We start from the raw sequence: 21,252 nt of genomic DNA, 5'->3' as shown, positions 1-21,252 counted from the left end.
TTCTTAGCCTGGTGTACAAAGAGCTAATATTTAGTTTTTAAAATAAATATTTACTACTGGAAAGGCTTAAAATAGTACTGTTTTTACTGGTAGCAATTGAAAACAAACGCTGAAATACAAGAAAGAAAGAAATTTTTAAATAGACCTGGAGTGGCACACATGGAAAAGCAGAGGACTGAGGTGGTCCGGGGAATTCTCAAGGAGACTGTCAGCTATTTCAGAATCGAATGCCCTGAATGACAAAGTCACAGGCACTTCTCCAGAGCTGGAGTCAGAGATCAAAGAGGCGCGAGCATGCAGGGTGGACGCGGAGCAGGGACACACAAGAATGCAAAGCCAAGGGCGGCCGCCCAACCTGTGGGCCAAGTCGAGCCAGAATTCCACAACCACCAATTTTAACACACCTAAAAACAACACACAGGGTAAGGGCCACAGTGAGGGGTCAGAGCACTAAAGGAGGCCCCGGGCTGCAAAGGCAGCACACACCCTCTGCAGGTGGGTGCCGCCCGCAAACTGGGCACATGCACTTGACCTGAAAATCACGGGGACAGCACAAAGGGTTCCGGGGGTGGGCAGCAGCAGGAAGTGTGACAGCACCTGCTACAGGCCAACCCAGAGGCCAGCCTAAGGCAGAGGGCCACACGGAGGCAGCCCCCCAGACAGGCCGGCCTGATGACCCAGAGCACTGAAGGTCAGGGTCAAAGGACCAGGCCTTCACTGAGACTTAGGGTCCAGGTTTGAGGGCTGGTTGGGGTGGACCCACAACCACTTCTCAGTGGGCTGGTCAGAAACCACAGCTGTCCAGCGACCGGCTGCACAGAGGTCCCTCAGCGGACATGCAGACTACCCAGGACCAACACCAGGAATGTCCACCCCGAGGAAAGGGATGGCCCCCAGGAAAAAGGAGAGGCTGAAAGACAGTCAAACACTCTCTGAGAACCTAGAGGTGAGGAGATAAAGGGGAGTCAAACCAGGAGGTCCCCACATGCCGCGCACAGCACAGGCACAGGTCTTCACGTGAGGTCCCAGCACACGGCCAGCTGCACAGACTGATGGGACAAACAAGAACCCACGGCAGAAGTGCTGGACACCAAGCGGACCCAACCCCACACGGCCCCAAATCCTTACTGAGTTGAGTGCGGCAGGGCTACACGGGCACCTGTGTGCGATGTGAGGGGTGGGGGCACCTGTGTGAGGTGTGAGGGGTGGGGGCACCTGTGTGAGGTGTGGGGGCACCTGTGTGAGGTGTGAGGTGTGGGGACACCTGTGTGAGGTGTGAGGTGTGGGGGCACCTGTGTGAGGTGTGAGGTGTGGGGGCACCTGTGTGAGGTGTGGGGGCACCTGTGTGAGGTGTGAGGTGTGGGGGCACCTGTGTGAGGTGTGAGGGGTGGGGGCACCTGTGTGAGGTGTGAGGTGTGGGGACACCTGTGTGAGGTGTGAGGTGTGGGGGCACCTGTGTGAGGTGTGAGGTGTGGGGACACCTGTGTGAGGTGTGAGGTGTGGGGACACCTGTGTGAGGTGTGGGGGCACCTGTGTGAGGTGTGAGGTGTGGGGACACCTGTGTGAGGTGTGGGGGCACCTGTGTGAGGTGTGAGGTGTGGGGGCACCTGAGTGAGGTGTGAGGTGTGGGGGCACCTGTGTGAGGTGTGAGGTGTGGGGGCACCTGTGTGAGGTGTGGGGGCACCTGTGTGAGGTGTGGGGGCACCTGTGTGAGGTGTGGGGGCACCTGTGTGAGGTGTGGGGGGTGGGGGCACCTGTGTGAGGTGTGAGGTGTGGGGACACCTGTGTGAGGTGTGCGGGCACCTGTGGGAGATGTGGGGGCACCTGTGTGAGGTGTGGGGGCACCTGTGTGAGGTGTGAGGTGTGGGGGCACCTGTGTGAGGTGTGAGGTGTGGGGACACCTGTGTGAGGTGTGGGGGCACCTGTGTGAGGTGTGAGGTGTGGGGACACCTGTGTGAGGTGTGGGGGCACCTGTGTGAGGTGTGAGGTGTGGGGACACCTGTGTGAGGTGTGAGGTGTGGGGGCACCTGTGTGAGGTGTGAGGTGTGGGGGCACCTGTGTGAGGTGTGTGGGCACCTGTGTGAGGTGTGGGGGCACCTGTGTGAGGTGTGAGGTGTGGGGACACCTGAGTGAGGTGTGAGGTGTGGGGACACCTGTGTGAGGTGTGGGGACACCTGTGTGAGGTGTGCGGGCACCTGTGGGAGATGTGGGGGCACCTGTGTGAGGTGTGGGGGCACCTATGTGAGGTGTGAGGTGTGGGGACACCTGTGTGAGGTGTGAGGTGTGGGGCCACCTGTGTGAGGTGTGGGGGCACCTGTATGAGATGTGAGGGGTGGGGTCACCTGTGTGAGCTGTGCGACCCACACCAGGTTCTCAGGGCCAGCAATGAGGCAGGCGTTGGTGTGCCCCTTGCCCTGAGATCTGACTATTAGAAAAGACACGTTTGTCTCTGAAAATGCCCAAGGCTCACAGCACACAGCCATGTAAAGGTGACGCAGCAGATGGAAACCTGGGACCCGGCAGTGAGCACCCACACGACGGGACCACAGCCTGCAGCTGCGAGGCAGAAGCTGCGTCCCGTAGGGGCAAAGGACAGGGCAGAAGCTGTGGGCAGAGCTCCCGCAGTGACGTCAGTGGCCTGGCAGACCGGCCATCTGGGCACATGACCACGGAGCCCTCGGCATGCAGCTGTGTGCCTGAGGCCACAGCCTTCCCTCCTTGAATGCTTTCACTTAAAACTCAGACACATGTGCCAGGGCCCTCCATGCCGCAGCGGCCGGGCCCCAATGGAACCAGAGAGCCGTTTCCAGCGAACCCCTGGGAAGAAAACGCAACAGGATGTGAAAAGACAAATCACTCCTCAGAGGGGCTGCCCCGATGGAACAGAACACACGTCACACCCAGCAAGACAGGAGCCTGACAGTGACACCGGGGGCTGCTGTCAGCCCTTGGGAGGCATGTGAGCTGAGACACACCCCACAAAAGCAGGACCTCCAAGAAAGCAACTAGAACAAGCCCATCCCTTCTCTTTCCTGCGTAATCTCAGAAAAGTTGCTTCCTTCTCGGAGTAGAAAAATATACAGTCACACGCCCCCAAGCTCAGGGAGTTCGAGCCTGAGTCACGAAGTTAAATGCAGGCGCAGAGTCCCATCCAAAGGGGTGCCAGGCCCCCACTTCCAGGGGCCAAAGGGCAGTGCAGAGGGTCATAAGGAATGCCTGCGTATGAAGGGTCCTTCTTTTCTCTCACACGTAACGTTCTGTGTCAACAGTTTAAGACTCACAGGAAGTTGTGAAACAGAACACAGAGCTCCTGTTTCCCTTCACCCACGTTCCCGACTGTCTTCATGTAGCACAGCCAGTGGGCAGAGGCAGGAAAGGGACGTTGGTGTCGGAGCGCAGGCTGACTGCACCCCAGGTCTGTGTCGGCTGTGACACAGAATCCACTCTGTGACTCCATCAGCACGAAGACTGCAGACAAAGCTAAGTCACACACTGAGGATGCGTGCACGGTGGTGAAACCACACAGAAATGCAGCGACGTGAGCGGCACAATGCAGCCTGCTGAGCTGCTACCTCAGGGGAGGGGACACCGTTTCTAGGATGCAAGCAGCGTCCTGTCCTGACCCGGAGATAGGTGGCTCCCTTCGTAATTATTAACCAGGATGTTTACATTTTAAAGACTTTCCCGTAGGCATCACAGACACACGCTTTAATGAAAAAAAAAAAAAAAAAAAAGCCAAGGAGAACACAGGTCCTCTCAAAGGAGTGATGAGCTAACTTCTCAAAGGAAGAAGGAACGAAAAGACAATAGAATGGTCCCTCCCCGCAGTGAGAACAACTGGCAGCCAGAACCCCAGACTCAGGGACAGTGTCTCCACACCCACCTCGCTCCAAGCTCGAGGAGCAGCCTGGCCACCACCCCGAGCCCACGCCACGAGCCTGCCTAGCACACGCATCATTGGGGTGACCCTGATCCCGAGGGGGGTCTGCGTGCCCCGTCCTCATCTACTGCCTTACTCCGGGTCCTGCAACAATCCCAGAGCGACGGGACTGACCTCGGGTCCACCTCAGCGAGCACAGGCCACCACCACACCTCAGCCTCTCGCTGGCATCCCCGGAGAGACCAGCTCCCCACCATCACTCCCTCCAACCCTGCCTCAAGGCTCATGACGAAGACCCGCCAGTCTCCACGTCACCACTGAGAACCAGTACCTGTGTGCCCAATCTGAGTACCCCCCATCTGCTGTCACCAAACCCTCTCATGCTTCCCTCTGTGGGCCTCACGGTCACAAGGTCGGCCCTCATCTCGTTTAGACGCTTCCTCCCTCGACCTCTAGGACCCTCCTCAGTGATCGCATCAGTCTCATGACTGAGTAATGACACTGCATGTGTGACCACTGGGGACAAGAAAGAAAAGCATGTAACTTCCAAGAGAATAAACAGAAATGAGACAAAATGAAAGGAACAAAATATACAAAACGAAATATTTGCTTTAAAAGGTTGGACATCAAAACCACAATTAAAGGCATTACAAATTTCAACGTGAGACATGACAGTAAGCATTACCTAGGCTAAAGGTGCCTATTAAAATACCAAGACTGCCAGAACGAGCTTTAAAACTCCAGCTGTGTGCTATGGAAACAGCCGCGTCCACAACAGCGGCTCTGCAACCTGCGCCAAGGCTGGGGGCTGGCAGGCACGGTCTGGGGCATCAGCAATCCCCTCCAATAGCTGGATTGGCCCCAAAATGAAAACCAAGCATGAGCATTCCCTGCCCTGCACAGCCGCTGCCTCTGGCCGCCTGGCTGGGGATAAAAGAACAAGGAAAACACGAGGCAACGACAGCAGTAGCCAGGGCCAGGGTCAGGGCCAGGAGCCAGAGCCGACAGGGGAGGGCAGGCCAGCACCGCTCGGGAAACAGTGTGGCACCCCCATCATCCCACTCTGTGGCTCCCACAGTGACACACAGGTGACAGCTGTATACAAGGGTCCTTTTCAGACAAACACGTCCTGCAGGTCACTGACAGTGACAAGACCCCAACCAAGAACCTGCGGTCAGTATATTAGTCCTTTACTGAAATGTAAACAAGCTGCAATCATCAAGCATCTGAGGAAAACCTTTAGGTGAGAAAGACCCAAGTAATGATGTAATCTGGTCCCAGAGACAAGGGACAGGAAGAGGCTACAAAGAAGGACTCCAGGTCCCCAGCACAGGTGGAAGCCCCCAAGGGCTGGCAGAACAAGGCCTAGAAAGTGCCAGAAAGCTGGGGGGACCAGGAAGCCCCCTAGGGCAGGGCTGGGAATGTGCAGAGCAGGACACCCGCTGGAGTGGAGCACGCACAGGGCGCACCAGCTGCCCAAAGGACTAGAACTCGGCAGAGGGCTCAACGGAACTTCCTGAAGCGCCAGGGAGAGAACAGCTCAAACACGAAGGGTCAGACTTATAATGTGGACTCCAGGGACCAAGGGATGTGTCCCAGAGTGATGGCGCTAAGCACACACAACAGGTGCTTTCCAGGTGACAGCGGGCTGGTGTCAGTCTTTCAGAGGGTTAGGCATGAATTAGCAGTAGGGCAGGCCACTCAGCCAGGGGAAAGCCATGGCAGTTCCTAGCGCCATCGTGGTCACGTGGTCACACACGCACGTTCCCACAGCAGATTGAAACACAGTGGGTGGGACGCTCGGCCAAGCAGGCCTGCAGGACAGTGGGAGCTTGCAGCCCTGGGCTGCACGCTCCACATAAGAAGTAAGTAACATTAAACACCAAAAGCGAGCCCATCAGGACACAACTGGCTATGAGGGAATGAAGTGCGGCAGCCTGCCGGGACGCCCGGGCCTGGGGACCAAGTGCGGGCTCGGCAGGCGCTCGGCCTGTGGGACCATGTGACACCGTGTGGCCGTCCGACCTGGATCAGCATGTGGCAGATGTCCACGTGGCCAGCCTCTGCTGCAGCGTGCAGTGGGGATCGCTTGTTCTGGTGCTCCATTTTGAAGTTGGGGTCGATCCCGTCAACTGTGGACAAACAGGGTCACCGGTCACTCGGAGTGGTCATGAGGGCCAGCTCACCAATGTGCACCCATGAGGGGCCATCGCCCACACCGTCCTGTGTGGGTGGATGACCGAGTTCAAGAGGCATCAGAGCAGCTCTGGGTGAAGCCCACACGGGTATGTGGTCAGAACCAGCTAACGGCAGTCTCCCCCTTCTGTCCACCTTGGGCTCCCATCACTTCTCTGGGCTCTCTCATGGCCCTGGTCACGGCACTGCCCCAGGACCTGCTGGGCCTCAGGGAGGACGGGCCCGATGCAGTCAGAGGGCAAATGCTTCACGGGGCCAAGAGAAACGAGCCGACCGGAGGAACCTGAGCCAGCACACCCAACAGAGCAGAGGAGCTCAGAGAAATCAAGCTGTGAGCTCAGAACCAAAGTGCTATCCTTGTGCAGCCTGCGCCGAGGCTGGGGTGTGGCAGGCACGGTCTGGGGCAGCAGCAATCTCCACCAACAGCCGGATCGGCCCCAAAACGCAAACCAGTGTGAGCGCTCCCGGCCCTGCACAGCCGCTGTCTCCGGCCGTACAACTGGGGCCAAGGTCTCCACAGGGACAGCATCCCGGCCCAGCGCACACCTCTTGCTTTTTCTGAACATACATTTGCTCTTAATTTAATAATCATGTACCCACTTCCTTTCTCAAATGAGGACTTCACAGAGAATGCTTCTAGGACAGTGGTAACTAGGTGTGAACACCAGGGACAGGGCTAAACCCCACTGGGCAGATGATTTGCTGCATGGGAGACTACAGGCCAGCCTGCCCGCCCGGCAGACGGTGGAGCACCCCACGCGACCCCCCAGCAGAGGGAGATGAGCCCCCGCCCCCACTCACCCAGCATGAGCAACACCTTCTGTAGCTCCCCTTGCCTGGCGGAGAAGTACAGCTGCTTGGGGTGGAAGCGCAGTTTCTTGGGCCTGTGGGGAGAGCAGAGGACAGCACTGGCTGAGGCCTGCCCACCCGCCGTCACCACACGAAGCTCACTGCGGGCGGCGGGACGTGGCTGACATCCACCTGCTGATCCCTCAAGGTCAAGGGCACCAAACCCACTGGGATCGAGGCACCTCACAGGGAAAACGCCAAAAGTGAGCAGCTGTCACCTTCCTGCACAGCAGGCTTCTGTGTACCAGGTAGACGGAACCAATGCAGGGCACATAGCAAGCATCTCCCATCCCGATGTCACGTGTCGCCCCAGCACGCGCTCCAGCCCGTCCCCTCCCAGCACCCGCAGCCTCAGCCCACCCTCACGTTCCAACTCCTGGAGGCAGCAAGACACAAGGGCCTGCTGGGGCACAGGGATGGGTGCCATTAAGCTGAAGATACCGTCACGCCCTGAGCTGCGTTTCAGCTGCCAGCCCTACAGCAGAACGATTCCCTGGCCACGTCCCCACGACACCAGACGAAGGACAACGGAGCTGACCAATCAGCTCCCCCAGGGCCACAGACCCCTTACGCCTGACGACATCACTTCCGCCCTAAAACGCCGTATGTACACTGTCAGGGTCCAGGTTTCCCCAGTGCGAGCGGCCCGTGCTAGGCGTACAGCGAGCGATGTCCAGGACAGGCCACCTTTCATGCACCGGAGGTGGTGTCTCGGGCTGACGGCAGCACCTGGGGGATGAGCTCCTTGCTCGCTCCCACAGCCTGAGATCAGAGGTGGCCGCCGGCAGTGGGGACAGCGTGGTCACGACCAGCTACACCCACCTCCTCCGGCAGTGCAGTCTGGGCCTGGTGAGGGGCACACTGGGGACAGAGCCGGAGGAGGCTGCAGACTCAGAGGGAGCTGTGGGGGACTTGAGAGCGGTCCCAACACGAGAACTTTCCATGAAGCAAAGGCCTCCTATGACGCTGGCCCCCTCAGACAAACAGACAAATTTCCCCAGGGAAGAGGACGGATGCTTGCCAGAGGCCCTGATGAGCTGGCTGCTGGGCTTCCCTGAGGAGGGGCCCTGCTCTCCCCAGGAGGAGGACAGCTGCCTGCTCAGGAGTCACGGCCACCGGGCCTCCTGCACTACATGAGGGCTGGCAGGTGAGCCTGAGGCCCCTTGGTCCAACCTTTCATCAGAGACGAGGGATAGGCCGGCGGTGCCGGTGGTGAGGACAGGGTCAGCGCTGCAGCTGAGCAGCACCAGGGGACATTCGTCAAACCCTCACAGCACTGGCCTTGCTCAGGCCTTCACAGGTGTCACCTGCTGCTCTGAGCGTAAGGGACAATAATCCGCAATAACTCCCTGAAACGGTACAAGTACATGCAGTGTCCTGGTGAACACCAGGAGCGAAGAAGCTGAGAAACGCTCCATGACCCTCACAGGCAGACACTTGGGAGTGCGGCCTTGGTGGTCCTAGGAGCCACAGGGTGAGGACACCGGGGAGACAAGCCTGTGGCCAACATATGTAGGCAGACAGCACAAGGGAGAGGCGTCTGCAGAGAAGAAACACACCCAGCGTGGGCACCACCCTTCTGGGCCCTGAGCGGGTCTGTCAGCACAGGCCTGGCGGGGGGACTAGATGTGGGGACAAGCTAGCGGGGCCCTCAGCGGGATGGACAGCACAAGCCAGCCTTACTTTTCAGAGTCCAGGGCAATGAGGGCACTTTCCAGAGTCTCCTTCCCTGGACCGGGCTTCGCCAGCCCTGCCGGCCCTGCAGGGTCGAGGCTCTCGGGCGCTGGGGGGGCCATGCTCTGCGGCTTGTCGTCTTCTGAGAGCAGGGGTCCGGCGGTGCTTCAGGGGGAGGAAGAACGGGAAATGCTCAGTTCCTCAGCCTGAACCCCCTTCTTGTGGAAACCAATGAACACACAAACATCACTTCCGGAACCCACCCCACAAGCTGCATGCAGAGACTCAGATGCCTCGGGCACCCTTCAAGTCCCACAGGAAATCACTCCCCCCAGGCAACGTTCCCAAGATGCCTGGGGCACGTGCTCACACCTGCATTTGTGAATGAGCTTCCAGTTGAACCTACTGAGTCCACTGCCCACAAGAGAAGGGGATCCCATTGGAATTTGATTCAAAGTGCATTAAATTTATAGGTCAACATGATGGCCACAGAAGGGTGTGAAGGAGCCAACACCCGCCTACATACAGTTTTCACATTGATAATTCCCGTGTTTTTTAAACAAGTGTCAGTGATGCTGACTGTTTTCTCAGCACCAGTGTGATATGAAGTGCTCTTCCCCGGTAGTTTCTGGGTTTTGCTGCTGTTCTGAAAGTCTCTCTTTCACCATTTTATTTTCTAGCTGGATATGCTGGTAGGGAACACAGTGACCCACCTCTATTTCTCTCTCATCTGATTCTCTTACTGACTCTTTTTATCTCTATGAGTCCTTCGGCTATTTCTACCAAACACTTTTAGAAACAAAAATGAATCCTTCTCTTTCAGATTGACTTTTTACTGTGTTCAGCCAGGGCCTTCAAAACATACTGCAGTAACACAGACTGCATCAGCTCACATGAATGTCTCATGTTACATGTGTATGCACATATAGGTGTGTATAGTTACGTACATAGAGATGCATGTGAACACATACATGCCTGTACAGATGCAGACAAAAACACACATGAACACGTGTCCAGATACACACATACAAATGTGTATAGACACATACACACCTGTACAGATGCGTACACAGGTACACGTGTGCATGTGTAGACATGCACTCAGACGTATAGAAGTGTACGAATATACAGATGTACACGTCTGTGCAGACATGTACACATGTAGATGTGTGCAACCATGGACACACGTGTTTGAACATGTATGTCTGTGAGCCGACATATACACACGTATAGATGTGTGGACATGTACCTACGTATGGATTGTGCATTGAGTGTGAATGTGTGAACACAGACACGTGTAGTTGTGTGGACACGTACATACATGTAGAGATGTATACGGATGTGAACACGTGTACGGACATGGACACAGCTACCTACGGGACTCTATGCTCCCAAAAAATACCATTGTGTCATGTCAGTGACAGCCAGATACTGGCTCGGACAGGCACACAAATGCCGGCAAGCCAACCAGGGGACTGTGCCCCAAGCAGTGAGCAGGAGCACGCTGCGTCGTACACGGCAGACGCCCGAGTGGGAGGCAGCTAGAGGTTGCTGGACGAGTGGCAGAAGCGGGACCGAGTAAGGGCAGAGTTCCAGGAGCACCAGGCTGGCACAGCTGGCGCGTACCTGCCGGTGGTGGTGTCAGCCCTGCCCTCCACGGTGGAGCTCTTCTCCTGGCCCAGGGCCAGGGTCACGGTGGAGGTCGTGTCTGCTTTTGCGATCGTGACCTCTTTGGCCTTAGAGGTCTCCTCCCCGCAGTGGGGACAGTAGCTGGCATTATTGACGCGAGAGGCACAGTCTTTGTGGAAGCGGTGAGAGATGCTGCTCTCAGGCTGACATTCCATAAAATTACCCTAAAAACGGAAAGACGAGAGTTCATTTTTGTAAACTTGGGGCTGAGGTGCAGAAAAGAAAAGGTGCTGGCGGACCTGCAGGGACGTGAGTGCAGCTGGGGAGGTCCCAGTCCCAGGCTGGGTGAGAAGGAGAAAGCCAGCATGTGGCTGTGAGCTGCTCTTACCCAGCACGTCCACACACACGCCTATGCCAGAGCGCTCCGGGCCCTGCACCCAATGGAGGCCGAGGCCTCACTCCCCAGCTGTCCTAACCAGGCGAGAGGCCGCACATGAGGCCAGGTCCCAAGACCGACCCACGGGGGACAGAGCAGAAAACAGAATCTCAGAACACAGCCAGGGGAAGGCGCTCTCGACAGCACCCTGCACTGGTGCCCGCACGAGGCTGTGGCATTTCAGGCGAGCTCGGGGACCTCAGGAATGGACTCCCACTGGCACAAGGGGGTAAACCTCGAGAGGAACCCTAGAGACGATTGGACGCCGAGAAGCAGCTGCTGTTCTCAGTAGCAGCGAAAGGATGTTTAAGATGGGAGGGCACACAGGTGGGATACACAGAGCAGGGCCCAGGCGGCACCACAAGCTGGGGGGGGGGGTGGCGGGTTGCCAGGGAGGGGTGCCATGGCAGGACACCTGGCAATGGCAGGAGGAAGTAAGTGATGAAGAAAATCAGAGGGGAGCAGGAGGCAGGGACATAGGCCGCTGCACAGTCGGACACGAAGCCCGTGGCGAACGGCAGCACTGGGGGTGCCCAGAGCACCCACCTCCCTCCCCAGCTGTCCCTTGGGGCTGCGGCCCACAGGCCGGAGGAAGGGAGTACGCTGGGGGGCAGCGCTGCAGTGAGCCCGCACGGCTCGAGGCGGTGGGCTGGGCACTCACCGCCGTGCAGAAGTAGCCGCAGCCGGGGCAGCACTGGTGCTTCACCATCCGGCCCCGGTGGTCTTCACACAGCACCAGGAGGGGCGCCTTGCTGGACGGGCGCATCAGCTCGTGCTTGACCACGCTGTTGGTGCACCTGCCCAGCTGCGATCAGACAAGACCAGGGTCAGACCAGGGCCTTGGGCAGGGGCTTGGCGGGCCCCAGTCCGCAATGACTGAACAGCATGTGGGGTTGAGAATGCAGAGACAGGGCTGGGCACCGTCCTCTGCACGTTTGCCAGAAGAAGACGGCCATGACAGGTGGCCACGCACGCAGTGCCAGAGCAGCAGGCGCTTACCTTGGCCAAACCAAAGAGAACATGCTGGGCAAGTCGGGGTCTGGGCTGGATGCAAAACAAATGGTGCACGCCCAGCGGGGCAGCCTTGGCTGGACAGGACAGATGTCACGGGTGCTGGGGGACACATAGTGAAGCCAAGGAAACCACAAGTGGCCGGGAAAACCAGAGCAAAACACCAAATCAAATGCTACTGGTTAGGTTTGCTACGCAGGCGAGGGGTTAGGGTTTAGTTACTCAAACGACAGGTTACCTCTTAACTACACAATGGGCTGGCGGTCAGCTACAGGTGATGGGTTAATAGTGAGTCACACAGACAATGGGTTAGCGACTGGCTACAGAAGACGGGCCAGTGCTTAGCTGTAGAGGATGGGTTAGGGGTTAGCCACGCAGACGACGGGCTAGCGGTTAGCCATTCAGGCAAGGGGCCTGGGCCCCGCCACAGTGCAGCCCACCTCAGGCTCACACGGGGACCCTCACTTCCTGCCCGGGGACTGATCAGCTGAGGCAGCCCTCTCTCCCCACCCCGACCCCCACACATCCAGATGCAAGGCAAGTTAGGGAGCGCAAGGGATGGGGCTGTGGGCCTCACGCCCCGAGCCCTTCCTTCCTTGTGTGAGTCCTACTGGATGGATCAAACTGTCTAGTGGAATGATCGCACAGGGGATGCTGAGACCAAAGTAAACAAGGCCACATCAGAAGCGCTGCAGGGAACGCAGTGACGAGCGGAGGGAGAAGCCCGTGACAAACACTGTTGGCAGGGCCCTCGGAGACGCAGACCTCATGGCAACTCTCAAGCTGGAACGGAGGCCAGAAGAAAGACACACTGGGGACGGATAGCAAGCTCTTGGAACAACAGAGCAGGACAAGGAAGGAGGATTTCCATGGAAGGGCTGGAAGATGGGCATTTTCTGACAGTAAAGCGAAAAGTTAAAGATGTGGAGAGAAGAAGTATGTCTCCAGCACTGAGAGGCACGCATTCCTTGCCTCTGAGATGACAGCCAGCAACTCCACACAGCACACAGGCCTCAAGACACCAGGGACAAAGAGGAATGAACAGCCTCCAGGTGACACACGACGAAAACAGAGAAGAGAAGCAACAACTCACCCAAAGCTCCCACTGGCTGGGGCAGAGTGCTGCTCAGAACCCGTCTCCCAAGCTACCTTCCCGAAGGAGCTACGGAAGGTCACACACCAACATGGACAAACTAAGCAGCCCAGAGAGAGACCTGATGTGTCTGAAAACCCGACAAAATGTGCGATTCCACCAGCTTGGGACTCAATTTGTAATAGAACAAAGAAAACAAATATGGGAAGACGAGGTAATTATTAACTGAGGAAAACAAAAAGTGGCTCAGGACAGGCAGCGTGACCCCAGCTCAGCGCTGGCTTGGCTATGGGCACTCACACAGCACTGGGAGAACCTCAAATACTGTTGTCACCGAAAGTAAGGACAAGCAGCAGGTGTGGTGAGAGTGGTGGGGAAGTGGGGGTCGGGGAGCGCGTCCTGTACAGATGAAACCAGCAGACAATATGTCAAGGTAGAAAGTCAAGAAATGACAGTAAAAAGCAGGCTTAAATTATTTAAAACATGGAAGAAAATACCACAAGAAAACACTACAAGAGGTCAAAAAGGCTGCCTCAGGGGAGGAGACTTGCAGAGCCACAGTGAAGGGCTGACACGAACACCACCAGGATTCTGAGGGGACGCCCAGCCCAGCATGAGACTGGACCACCCCGGAGACACTGTGGCTGCCACAGCAGGGAATGAGGTGCTGCTAAATGTGCACCAACCAACAAGACAGCCCCCCAGAACTAGGAATCATCCAGATTCTTAGAAGGAATTTGGACCTGCCGTCAAGAGACAATGTAGCCAACAGAAGCAGACCCAGAGACGACCAGATGTAGGATCAGACTGGGGTGTTAGGGGTGCAAATGGAAACGCGAGAAATGAAAATGCTCACACATACACTCAACAAGGAAGAAGAGATTACTGCATGTGAAAAGCATCAACAGAAATAATCTAACCCTAAAATACAGAGGGAAAAATAGAGCAGAGCATCCATCAGCTGTGAGACAAGATCAAACAACCTAACACATGTGATTGGAGTCCCAGAAAAAGAAGAAAGAACAGGCTGAAAAACACAAAGCCACTGGGCAAGAATTTTCTAGGAAAAATGAGAACTCAGATCCAAATCCAAGAAGCTCAGAGAACTCTAACGAGAACAAATACCACAAAAGATAACAGCAAAACCACTACCCCTGGGACCCAAGACAAGGAGAAAATCCTGGGGGCCGCCAGAGAACAAGCACATCCACACCAAGAACAGACACACGACAGCAGCTGGCTTTCCGTCAGAAACTACGGAAAATCACAGCGAGCAGCACCTCTAAGGGCTGAGAATTCTATATCCATTAAAAGACCTTTCCAAAAATAAGGCGAAACAAGGACTGTTTCTAACAAAGTGATGGAATTTATTATCAGCCTCGTGCTAGAGGGAGAATAAATAAACAAAACCGAAGGGTCTTCAGGCACAAGGAGTACAATATCAGACAGAAACCTGCATCGGAATAGAGAACTCGAGCTCTCTGGGTTTGGTCTCACTGAAGGAAGACAACAGACAACGTTTACGTTTAATCACCTTGAACAATAATGACTAAGCAAAAACAGCATTGGACTGGGTTTTCAGCATGTATAAAAATAAAATGTGGACAAAAATGGGAGGGAGGCTGTGGAACCCCACTGCTGTAAATGTACATGGTAAGTGGCAATAATATCAACTGAAGGTAGACTGTGGAAGACTAAAGATATAACCACTAAAAACATCAGAAAAAGATGTAAGTAATAAAGCAAGGAATACAATAAATTGCCATCATACAAAATTTCAATCCAAAGGGCGGAAAATGAAGGAAAAAGAATGACAGATGGTATAAATCTTAACTGTGCTGAAATGTCAGACTGTACTCCAATCTACCAGTCACCACATTAAATGGGGATGGTGTCAACATACCGATTAAAGCAGACCCTATAAAGTAAGTACCAACTGCAGGCTATCTCAAGAAAGCCCCTTCAAATTTACAAGCAGAGACAGGCTCAGATGGAAAGGTGTAAATGTGCCGGGAACATCACTCAACAGAAGCCAGGGTGGCCACATTCATGTCAGACCACAGAGACCTGGGACACAGGTTGTGATAGGGACACCGAGGCACACCGCACAGAGACGACAGGGGTCGGCTCCCCAAGAAGACGTGTGTGTTCAGAACAACAGGGCTTCAGAGCCCACGAGGCCACGTGCGCAGAGTTGGGAGGGGAAGCTCGGCCTGCTGAGAGCTCAGCTCCTCCCTCGGGAACAGCCCGCAGGACCGGGCAGCACCGGGCATGGCTCTCAGCTGAGCTGCTGGTCACATAACTGTGCATTTGTCGAAATTCAGAACTACACACAAAACAGGTGACTTACTGGGTGGGAACTGTTCCTCAAACGCTGACTGAAAAAGGAGACAGAAAGAAAAGGAGCTTCTTTTGAGAGCTGCTACCAGCTAGAGATGAGACAGGCTGAGCATCAAGACAAAAATAATCCTGGGGAAACAGCAGCGGCCCCAGAATTTCCTGGAATCCCACATAAAACAGTCAGAGCAACTAGTCAGCAAAACCCACACCCACAGACAGCATGCACAGCAAGCCCACACTGCACAGCGCGGGGCAGGCGTCCAGGGTGGAGACAGACCCCACCAGCCGTGTCCTACGCGACCAAGCCAGGTGGGACGAGGACGATCGAGGCAGTGTCTCAGGGACCCAAATACTGCGAGGCCTTCACAGGGAAGGTCGGCTGGGGCACGGGGGAGCAGGGAAGTCCACAGGGCTGCAGGGCCAAGGTGCCACTGCCAGGTCCCCATCCGGTGCAGGGCATGGGGACACCAGAGAGAAGCTACTGGGACTGAGTCAGAAGTGAACAGGACAGGGACAAGCAATGAAGCAAAGAGAAGGCGGAGCCCTGTGGTTCTCAAGCTCTCTTACGCTCGTGAAAATTACTGAGGGTCCCAAAGAGCCTTTGTCCAAATGGGGCTCCGTCTATGGATATCTGCCACATTGGAAATTTAAAAATGTTTAAGTACTAATTTATCTTAAAATGCCAATAAGTCTATCACATGTTAACCACCCACCCCAAAAAAACTCTATCTTAATAAAAAAATGTTTTCCAAAACAGAACAAAAAAAATTAGATGAGGAGAATGGCCGAGTTTTGTGCCATGTGAATGAAGAGGACAGCGGGTCTCATGCCTGCCTGCTTGCCAGTGCGCTCCCCGTGGACACGGGACACGGGACCTCCTTCAGCGCCAGGCCAAAGCCACAGCTGGTGGGTCCCTAGGAGACCGGTGGGAGGAGAATCCACACCATCCAGCGTCACAGCCGTTACATCAAGTCCACTGGTGTGTCCTGCATCTGAAAGCCTCTGTAATGCTGTGGAAACGACTGCCGCCCAGTTACACACGTGAGAAATGCCACCAAGCCCTCTGTGTGAGGGACTGAAAGACACACTCGCAGCGTCACATGGGAACAGCTGTGACCCTGCAGATTCCATGAAAGAGGGTCTCACGGCCAAAGATGGGGCAGTGTGAGCTTCAACAGTAATCCTAGCACAAAGAATTAAAGCCCATCAAATATGTTTTAATACATGAATTCACAGTGATATTTTAAAAGAACTAACTGGTCAACCTCAGAAGGTGAGAAAGAACAAATCCACCACCTGAACGGCTGGGAAACAGAGAAAGCTCAAATATGCACCCTGTGCATCCTTTGTGACACGTGCCACAGCAGGTGAGAAGACAAGTCTCCTTAGTAAATGAATGATAAATGACAGCCTCTCACCAGGAACTCACACAGGCAGCAAGAGCCAACAGCAGCTACCGTCAGAAAGGACCAGCCAGACAACACGCGCCTGCCCTGGCCCACAGGCCCCTGCAGCCTCCAAGGGGGTGGAGTGCAGCCTGGCCGTCGCCATGTGTACAGGGCCCTCAGCCTCAGACCGTGAGGCCCCATGGCCGCGCTGTCCACAGACAAGAGGGCACCATGCCCGGCTCCTTGCGGCCCCGGCCCCTTGCGGCCCCGTCCCTGCGCCAATGTCGGGGGTGCCCCCGAGTGCTCAACTTGCACAGACTCACTGAGTCAAACACGTGTCTTGTGCTGGTTTCCGGATCTGCTCATCTTACAACAAAAAAGTTCATAACACGCGGACACAGGAAAGATCCTGCAACCCTGAGATGCTGAAGGAAGCGGGGAGGGGAGGGAGAGAGGCACGGTAGGGAAGGGAAGAAGGGAGAGAGAGAGGGAAGGAGGGAAGGAAAGGGGAACAAAACCAAGCCTCCGCAAGTCGGGAGGGCACGAACACATTACTCTGAAAAATGACAGACACTGCAGCAGCTTTCTGTCCTGCTGCCCAGTCTCACGCGTCTCAGGAGCCCCAAACAGCCTGGCACATGAGGCACCCTGAGCCACACAAGGCCAGTGGCAGCCAGAACACACAGAGCTACTTCTAAAGAGGTGATGGATTCAGGCAGGAGTGACCGAGGACAGTGACGCTGCAGGGTAAAGGCTGAGGAGGAAGGGCAAGCGGTGGCACACAAACACCAAATCACCTTGGCATTGCCCGACGTGGTGTAGGGTGTGCTCACAGCACCCCAAACACGTGCCAAGATTAAATCAAAATCAAATGAAACTACTCAAGTCCTCAGACCTGCTGTCAGGCTACAGGTTGTGGGAAACTGACTTAAGAGGAAAGAAGCCGCCAGCCGAATGCAGGCTCAGCGACAGCGCTCATGGGTCCTGTTCCCTGAGCAAGTCAGCAGTTTGGACAGGAACAGTGGCAGGGAGTGTTTTGAGCTCAGAGACGTACCAAGACGACACAGCAAAGAGCAGAACTGGGAAAACGGGGCGAGGACACGTGTGACTATGGGGTGGCACGACGTGGGACATGGCCCCGCTACACCTGGCACAGGACAAACACACCATGGAGTGGTGGTGGGGTCCGCCTTCCAAGGCTCGCTCACCACCGAGGCCAGGCTGGGACGGGGAGCCACAGTGCTGGCGGCAGAGGACGGAAGGTGGGTGTGCCCGTTCAGTGTGCACAGGGTCTGTGGAGGAGCTGTATGTGGCGGGACGCGTGGCAAATGAAATCAGCGCCTCAGGCCAGCTCTGGCGTCTCGACCCGCGCGCGTCTGAACTGACAGCGAGCCAGAAAGGGCTCTGAGAGCTCAGCGCCCAGCAGCAGCACTGCTCGGGCCATCCTGCCCAGGTCCGCAGCAGCTGCCTCTGGAAAATGCCAGTCGTGTGCGGCCTTTCCCGTCCCGTCACCGCGCTGCTGGGCCCGGCTTGCCTGGCTGGGCGTGAGCTCGGGGCCCCTGGCCGAGCGACAGTGCTCAGCGCACTGGCACAGGTCCTGCTGCTGGGAGCGATCGCGAGCTGCTTACTTCGTGATCCACACTCTCTGTGGCCATGCACTGGTTGTTGGCCAGAGTGGTGATCTCTCGGCTTTTCGGGGTCTCCATCCGGCAGCTGCAGAGGGGCACTTCCTGGAGGCCGTCCGTCTCCACCGCGTCAGGACCATTGGCCAGGCCTAGAGTCACACAGACACGCGTGAGCATCAGCACGGCAGTGCACACACCCAGACGGGCTCTCACCACACCCAGTGACACAACCCCCATCTGGAAAGGGCAGTCGGAAAGCGACAACTCCAGTCACTGCAGAAACCTCCGGTGCCTGGACCACAAGATGATGGTGGGACAGGAAGGGGCGCCCCTCCAGCTGAGACCTCACCACCCCAGGCCCGACACCCTGCTTACCCGATCCCAGGGGCCAGCACAGAAGTTCACAGACACTGCACTTCCAAAAGCTCCTCCCAACCCTTGGTTGTCACACAAAAGCAGCACTCACCATGTAGTGACACCTGTTTTGCTCACTGGCTTTTAGAGTGTCAGCCCCCAAAACCAACATTCAGTTGCATCTGGAAGGGCTTCACAGTGGTTTACTTCCTATCTACAATTCCCACCGACTACAACCGTGCAATGGCCCATTGTTAGGCTGAAGGACAGGCGAGTCGGGAAACGAGGGTACTGATCAGACCTGACGAAGCTGCAGTCACGCCCCTTGTCCCCATCTCACTGTGACCTCGCCAGGACGGGTGGATCCGGGGAAAAGGCCTGCAGCCCTCACCCCAAGCCCGCCTCACAGGTGGGGATGCAGGCCAGAGACCAGCAAGTCCCCACAATCCAACCAGCAGCTACAGGGACGGCTGCTCCCAAAAGAAGGCGCGTCTCAAGTTCTCTCTCGTGGAGCAGTCAAGGTAGCAACAGGGCACCCCGTTTCCAGCACTCAGCACCGCTCCTTGTTAAGAGGAATGAACTCGTGTCTGCACATCCAGAAACAGACCCAGGCTGGGTGGGAGGCTACGCGCCCCCTGCCTCCTGCCGGTGAATAACCTGAGGCCAGTCACAGACAGCACACAGGTCGGTCAGTCCACAGCGACTGCAAGAGCCCGCTGCCTGCACAGCAGCAAAACAGGTAGGCAACCCCACATCATGCTGTTGTCAATGCCCAGCGCAGCCGAGCCTCTGGGGGACCCACAGCCCAGAGATGGACGCCTTTCCTTTGTAAAAGCAGGAAAATGGTGACTTATCCTACAAGTTTAAATCTGCGAGGGCCTCTGGTATGGCCCTGCTCGGGACCATGACTGTGAAACAAGAAGGACCCACACTGCGCAGAGATATGTTCGGGCCACCCTGGCCGAGAAGGCCGGGGAGGCGAGGGGGCTCCAGGTCCGTGGACTGCATCTCGCACACACTTGCAGAACATGGCCCCAAGTCTGCTGACCCTGGGGTGTCCCTAGCTGCAGCAGCTGCAGCCACCAGAGGGGTCAGATGGTTCCCGCGAAGCCCGGCAGAGTGTCTGCCAAGCTCTGCCTCTGCCCCACCCGCAGCTCCGCACCCCCTGCTGGGGTCCCACCACTCAGCCTCAAGGCACAGGCTGAGAGTGGGGATAAGATGCGGACAGACCAACAGTGACCGCTGACCTGGGGACCAACATGCTCCAGGCTCCAGCACACCCCACGCCTGTCACCACGCTCTGGCCCTGTCACAGATGCACAGCACCAGGGTCTGAGGAGCCTGGCTACAGCCGAGCCAGGAGACTGTGCAGGATGCTGACGGTCCCAACCCACGCGCAGCCGACACGTCCACTGGTGCTGCAAGCCCAGGGAAACCAACTTTGGTAATCAGCCTGCAAAGCGTCTGAACCACAGGAAGGACGCCTCGGCCCGCTGTCTGGCTTCTCCACATCAGCTCTCACCATTGCTATCCCGATTCAGGCCATGTGTGGGCCTTTACAGGTCTTTTCTGGTGACTGGGGCCACTTTCTCTGACCAGAGATAGAGCGTGAGGTTTAAGGGCAGGCCGCCCTGAACACCGTCTCCCCCTGCCCCCAAGGCCGCCATGTCCCGAGTGGCAGGACATTCCACTGCTCCCTGTAGCTGTCTCCCTTTGGCCCCTGGGGCACTGCGGACGATGCGATCTGACAGAAGAAAATAGGATTTCCTGCTCACATATGAATTTGTAACTTCCTGAGACAAATTCAAAAACAGGTTTAGGAAAACCCAGCAGACAGCCTGACACCTGATCTGGAGAGAAGGCAGGTGACTCTGCTGAGGAGTTCTTGAAACTGGAGAGGACACTGCTCCACTTGGTCAGAAGAAAAAAACTAGTCGGCTCCCCGTTCACTAAGCCTGCAATTTATGTCTTAGGCTAGAGACGTGATTTCCCAAATTAAAGACGAGATCAAAATTCCTCTAATGTTCAAAACGTGGAAAAGCTGGTTGTTTGTCCTTTAAATAATGACTGGTTAAACCCCTACAGTGGTCGGACCCCACAGCTGCAAACCCACTGGGGAGTACGGAACTGTGGGCGGCTCAGCACAGCTTCTCCACATTGCATTTCAAGTGCGTTTCTCAAACAGGAAGCTATTAGCTACTCTGCTCTGATAAAAAGCCCACAGAGAGGCAGCGTGAGTGCTGGCCGAGCTACGGGGCACCTGTGGCTGCGATGCCCAAGGGCAGTTCTGCGTGGACACAGCGCCCACTGCAGGCCGAGCCCAGCACCTGTCAGCTCCACTCGAGCCAGCAGACGCGCTCGGCCAACCACGAGACTCCTGCATCTTTCCACATCACGCACCCACATATTTGTGAAGCTCGGCCGGGTGGGGGGCCTTTCCACAGGCAACTGTGCGTGAAAATGTGCCCAACAGGCGGGCAGGGGGTGGCGCACACCCTGCAGACCCAGTCCTGCCCGTGGGGTTGGCTAGTCTAGCCACAGAGGGTACCCTCACTCGGAGGCTGTGGTGAGACGAGTGCCGCCTCAGGGGCAGGTGAGCGCATGACGCTCACCTTCCACTTGCGAGGGCGGCGTCCCCTTGACACGCAGGTCCAAGGAGTCCAGACAAACCTCCATGTAGGCCGTGGTGTCTCCTGCTGCCGCCTGCTCTGCGCTTCCTGAAGACGACGCGTATGCTTCAGAACCTGCAAACAAAGGGCAGGCCAGTGACACTGTAG

General features: G+C 56.4%; 1 protein-coding gene across 10 annotated transcripts in view; it reads right to left on the bottom strand.

Annotated features, from left to right (window-relative positions):
* Window positions 1-21,252, bottom strand: part of EHMT1 (euchromatic histone lysine methyltransferase 1) — a 126,042-nt gene that overhangs the window by 26,847 nt on the left and 77,943 nt on the right. For 8 of the 10 annotated variants that reach the window (XR_012496030.1, XM_074331464.1, XM_074331466.1 and 5 more), the window contains exons 9-15: window positions 21,088-21,219; window positions 18,125-18,270; window positions 11,326-11,469; window positions 10,226-10,452; window positions 8,609-8,764; window positions 6,878-6,960; window positions 5,906-6,012 (exon numbers count right to left, since the gene is read on the bottom strand). Coding sequence is in view for 9 of the 10 variants with exons in the window: in XM_074331464.1 (XP_074187565.1) it covers window positions 5,906-6,012; window positions 6,878-6,960; window positions 8,609-8,764; window positions 10,226-10,452; window positions 11,326-11,469; window positions 18,125-18,270; window positions 21,088-21,219 (995 nt within the window). In the remaining variant the exon portion in view is untranslated. The remainder of the gene's footprint in view (window positions 1-5,905; window positions 6,013-6,877; window positions 6,961-8,608; window positions 8,765-10,225; window positions 10,453-11,325; window positions 11,470-18,124; window positions 18,271-21,087; window positions 21,220-21,252) is intronic. The other 2 variants (XM_074331462.1, XM_074331463.1) reach the window with 1 other exon arrangement.

The sequence above is a fragment of the Rhinolophus sinicus genome, linkage group LG04 (assembly GCF_036562045.2).
Source record: "Rhinolophus sinicus isolate RSC01 linkage group LG04, ASM3656204v1, whole genome shotgun sequence".
NCBI classification, from domain to species: Eukaryota; Metazoa; Chordata; class Mammalia; order Chiroptera; family Rhinolophidae; genus Rhinolophus; species Rhinolophus sinicus.
The sequence above is the reverse complement of the archived record's forward strand: the minus strand, read 5'-3'. Positions and strand labels throughout refer to the sequence as shown.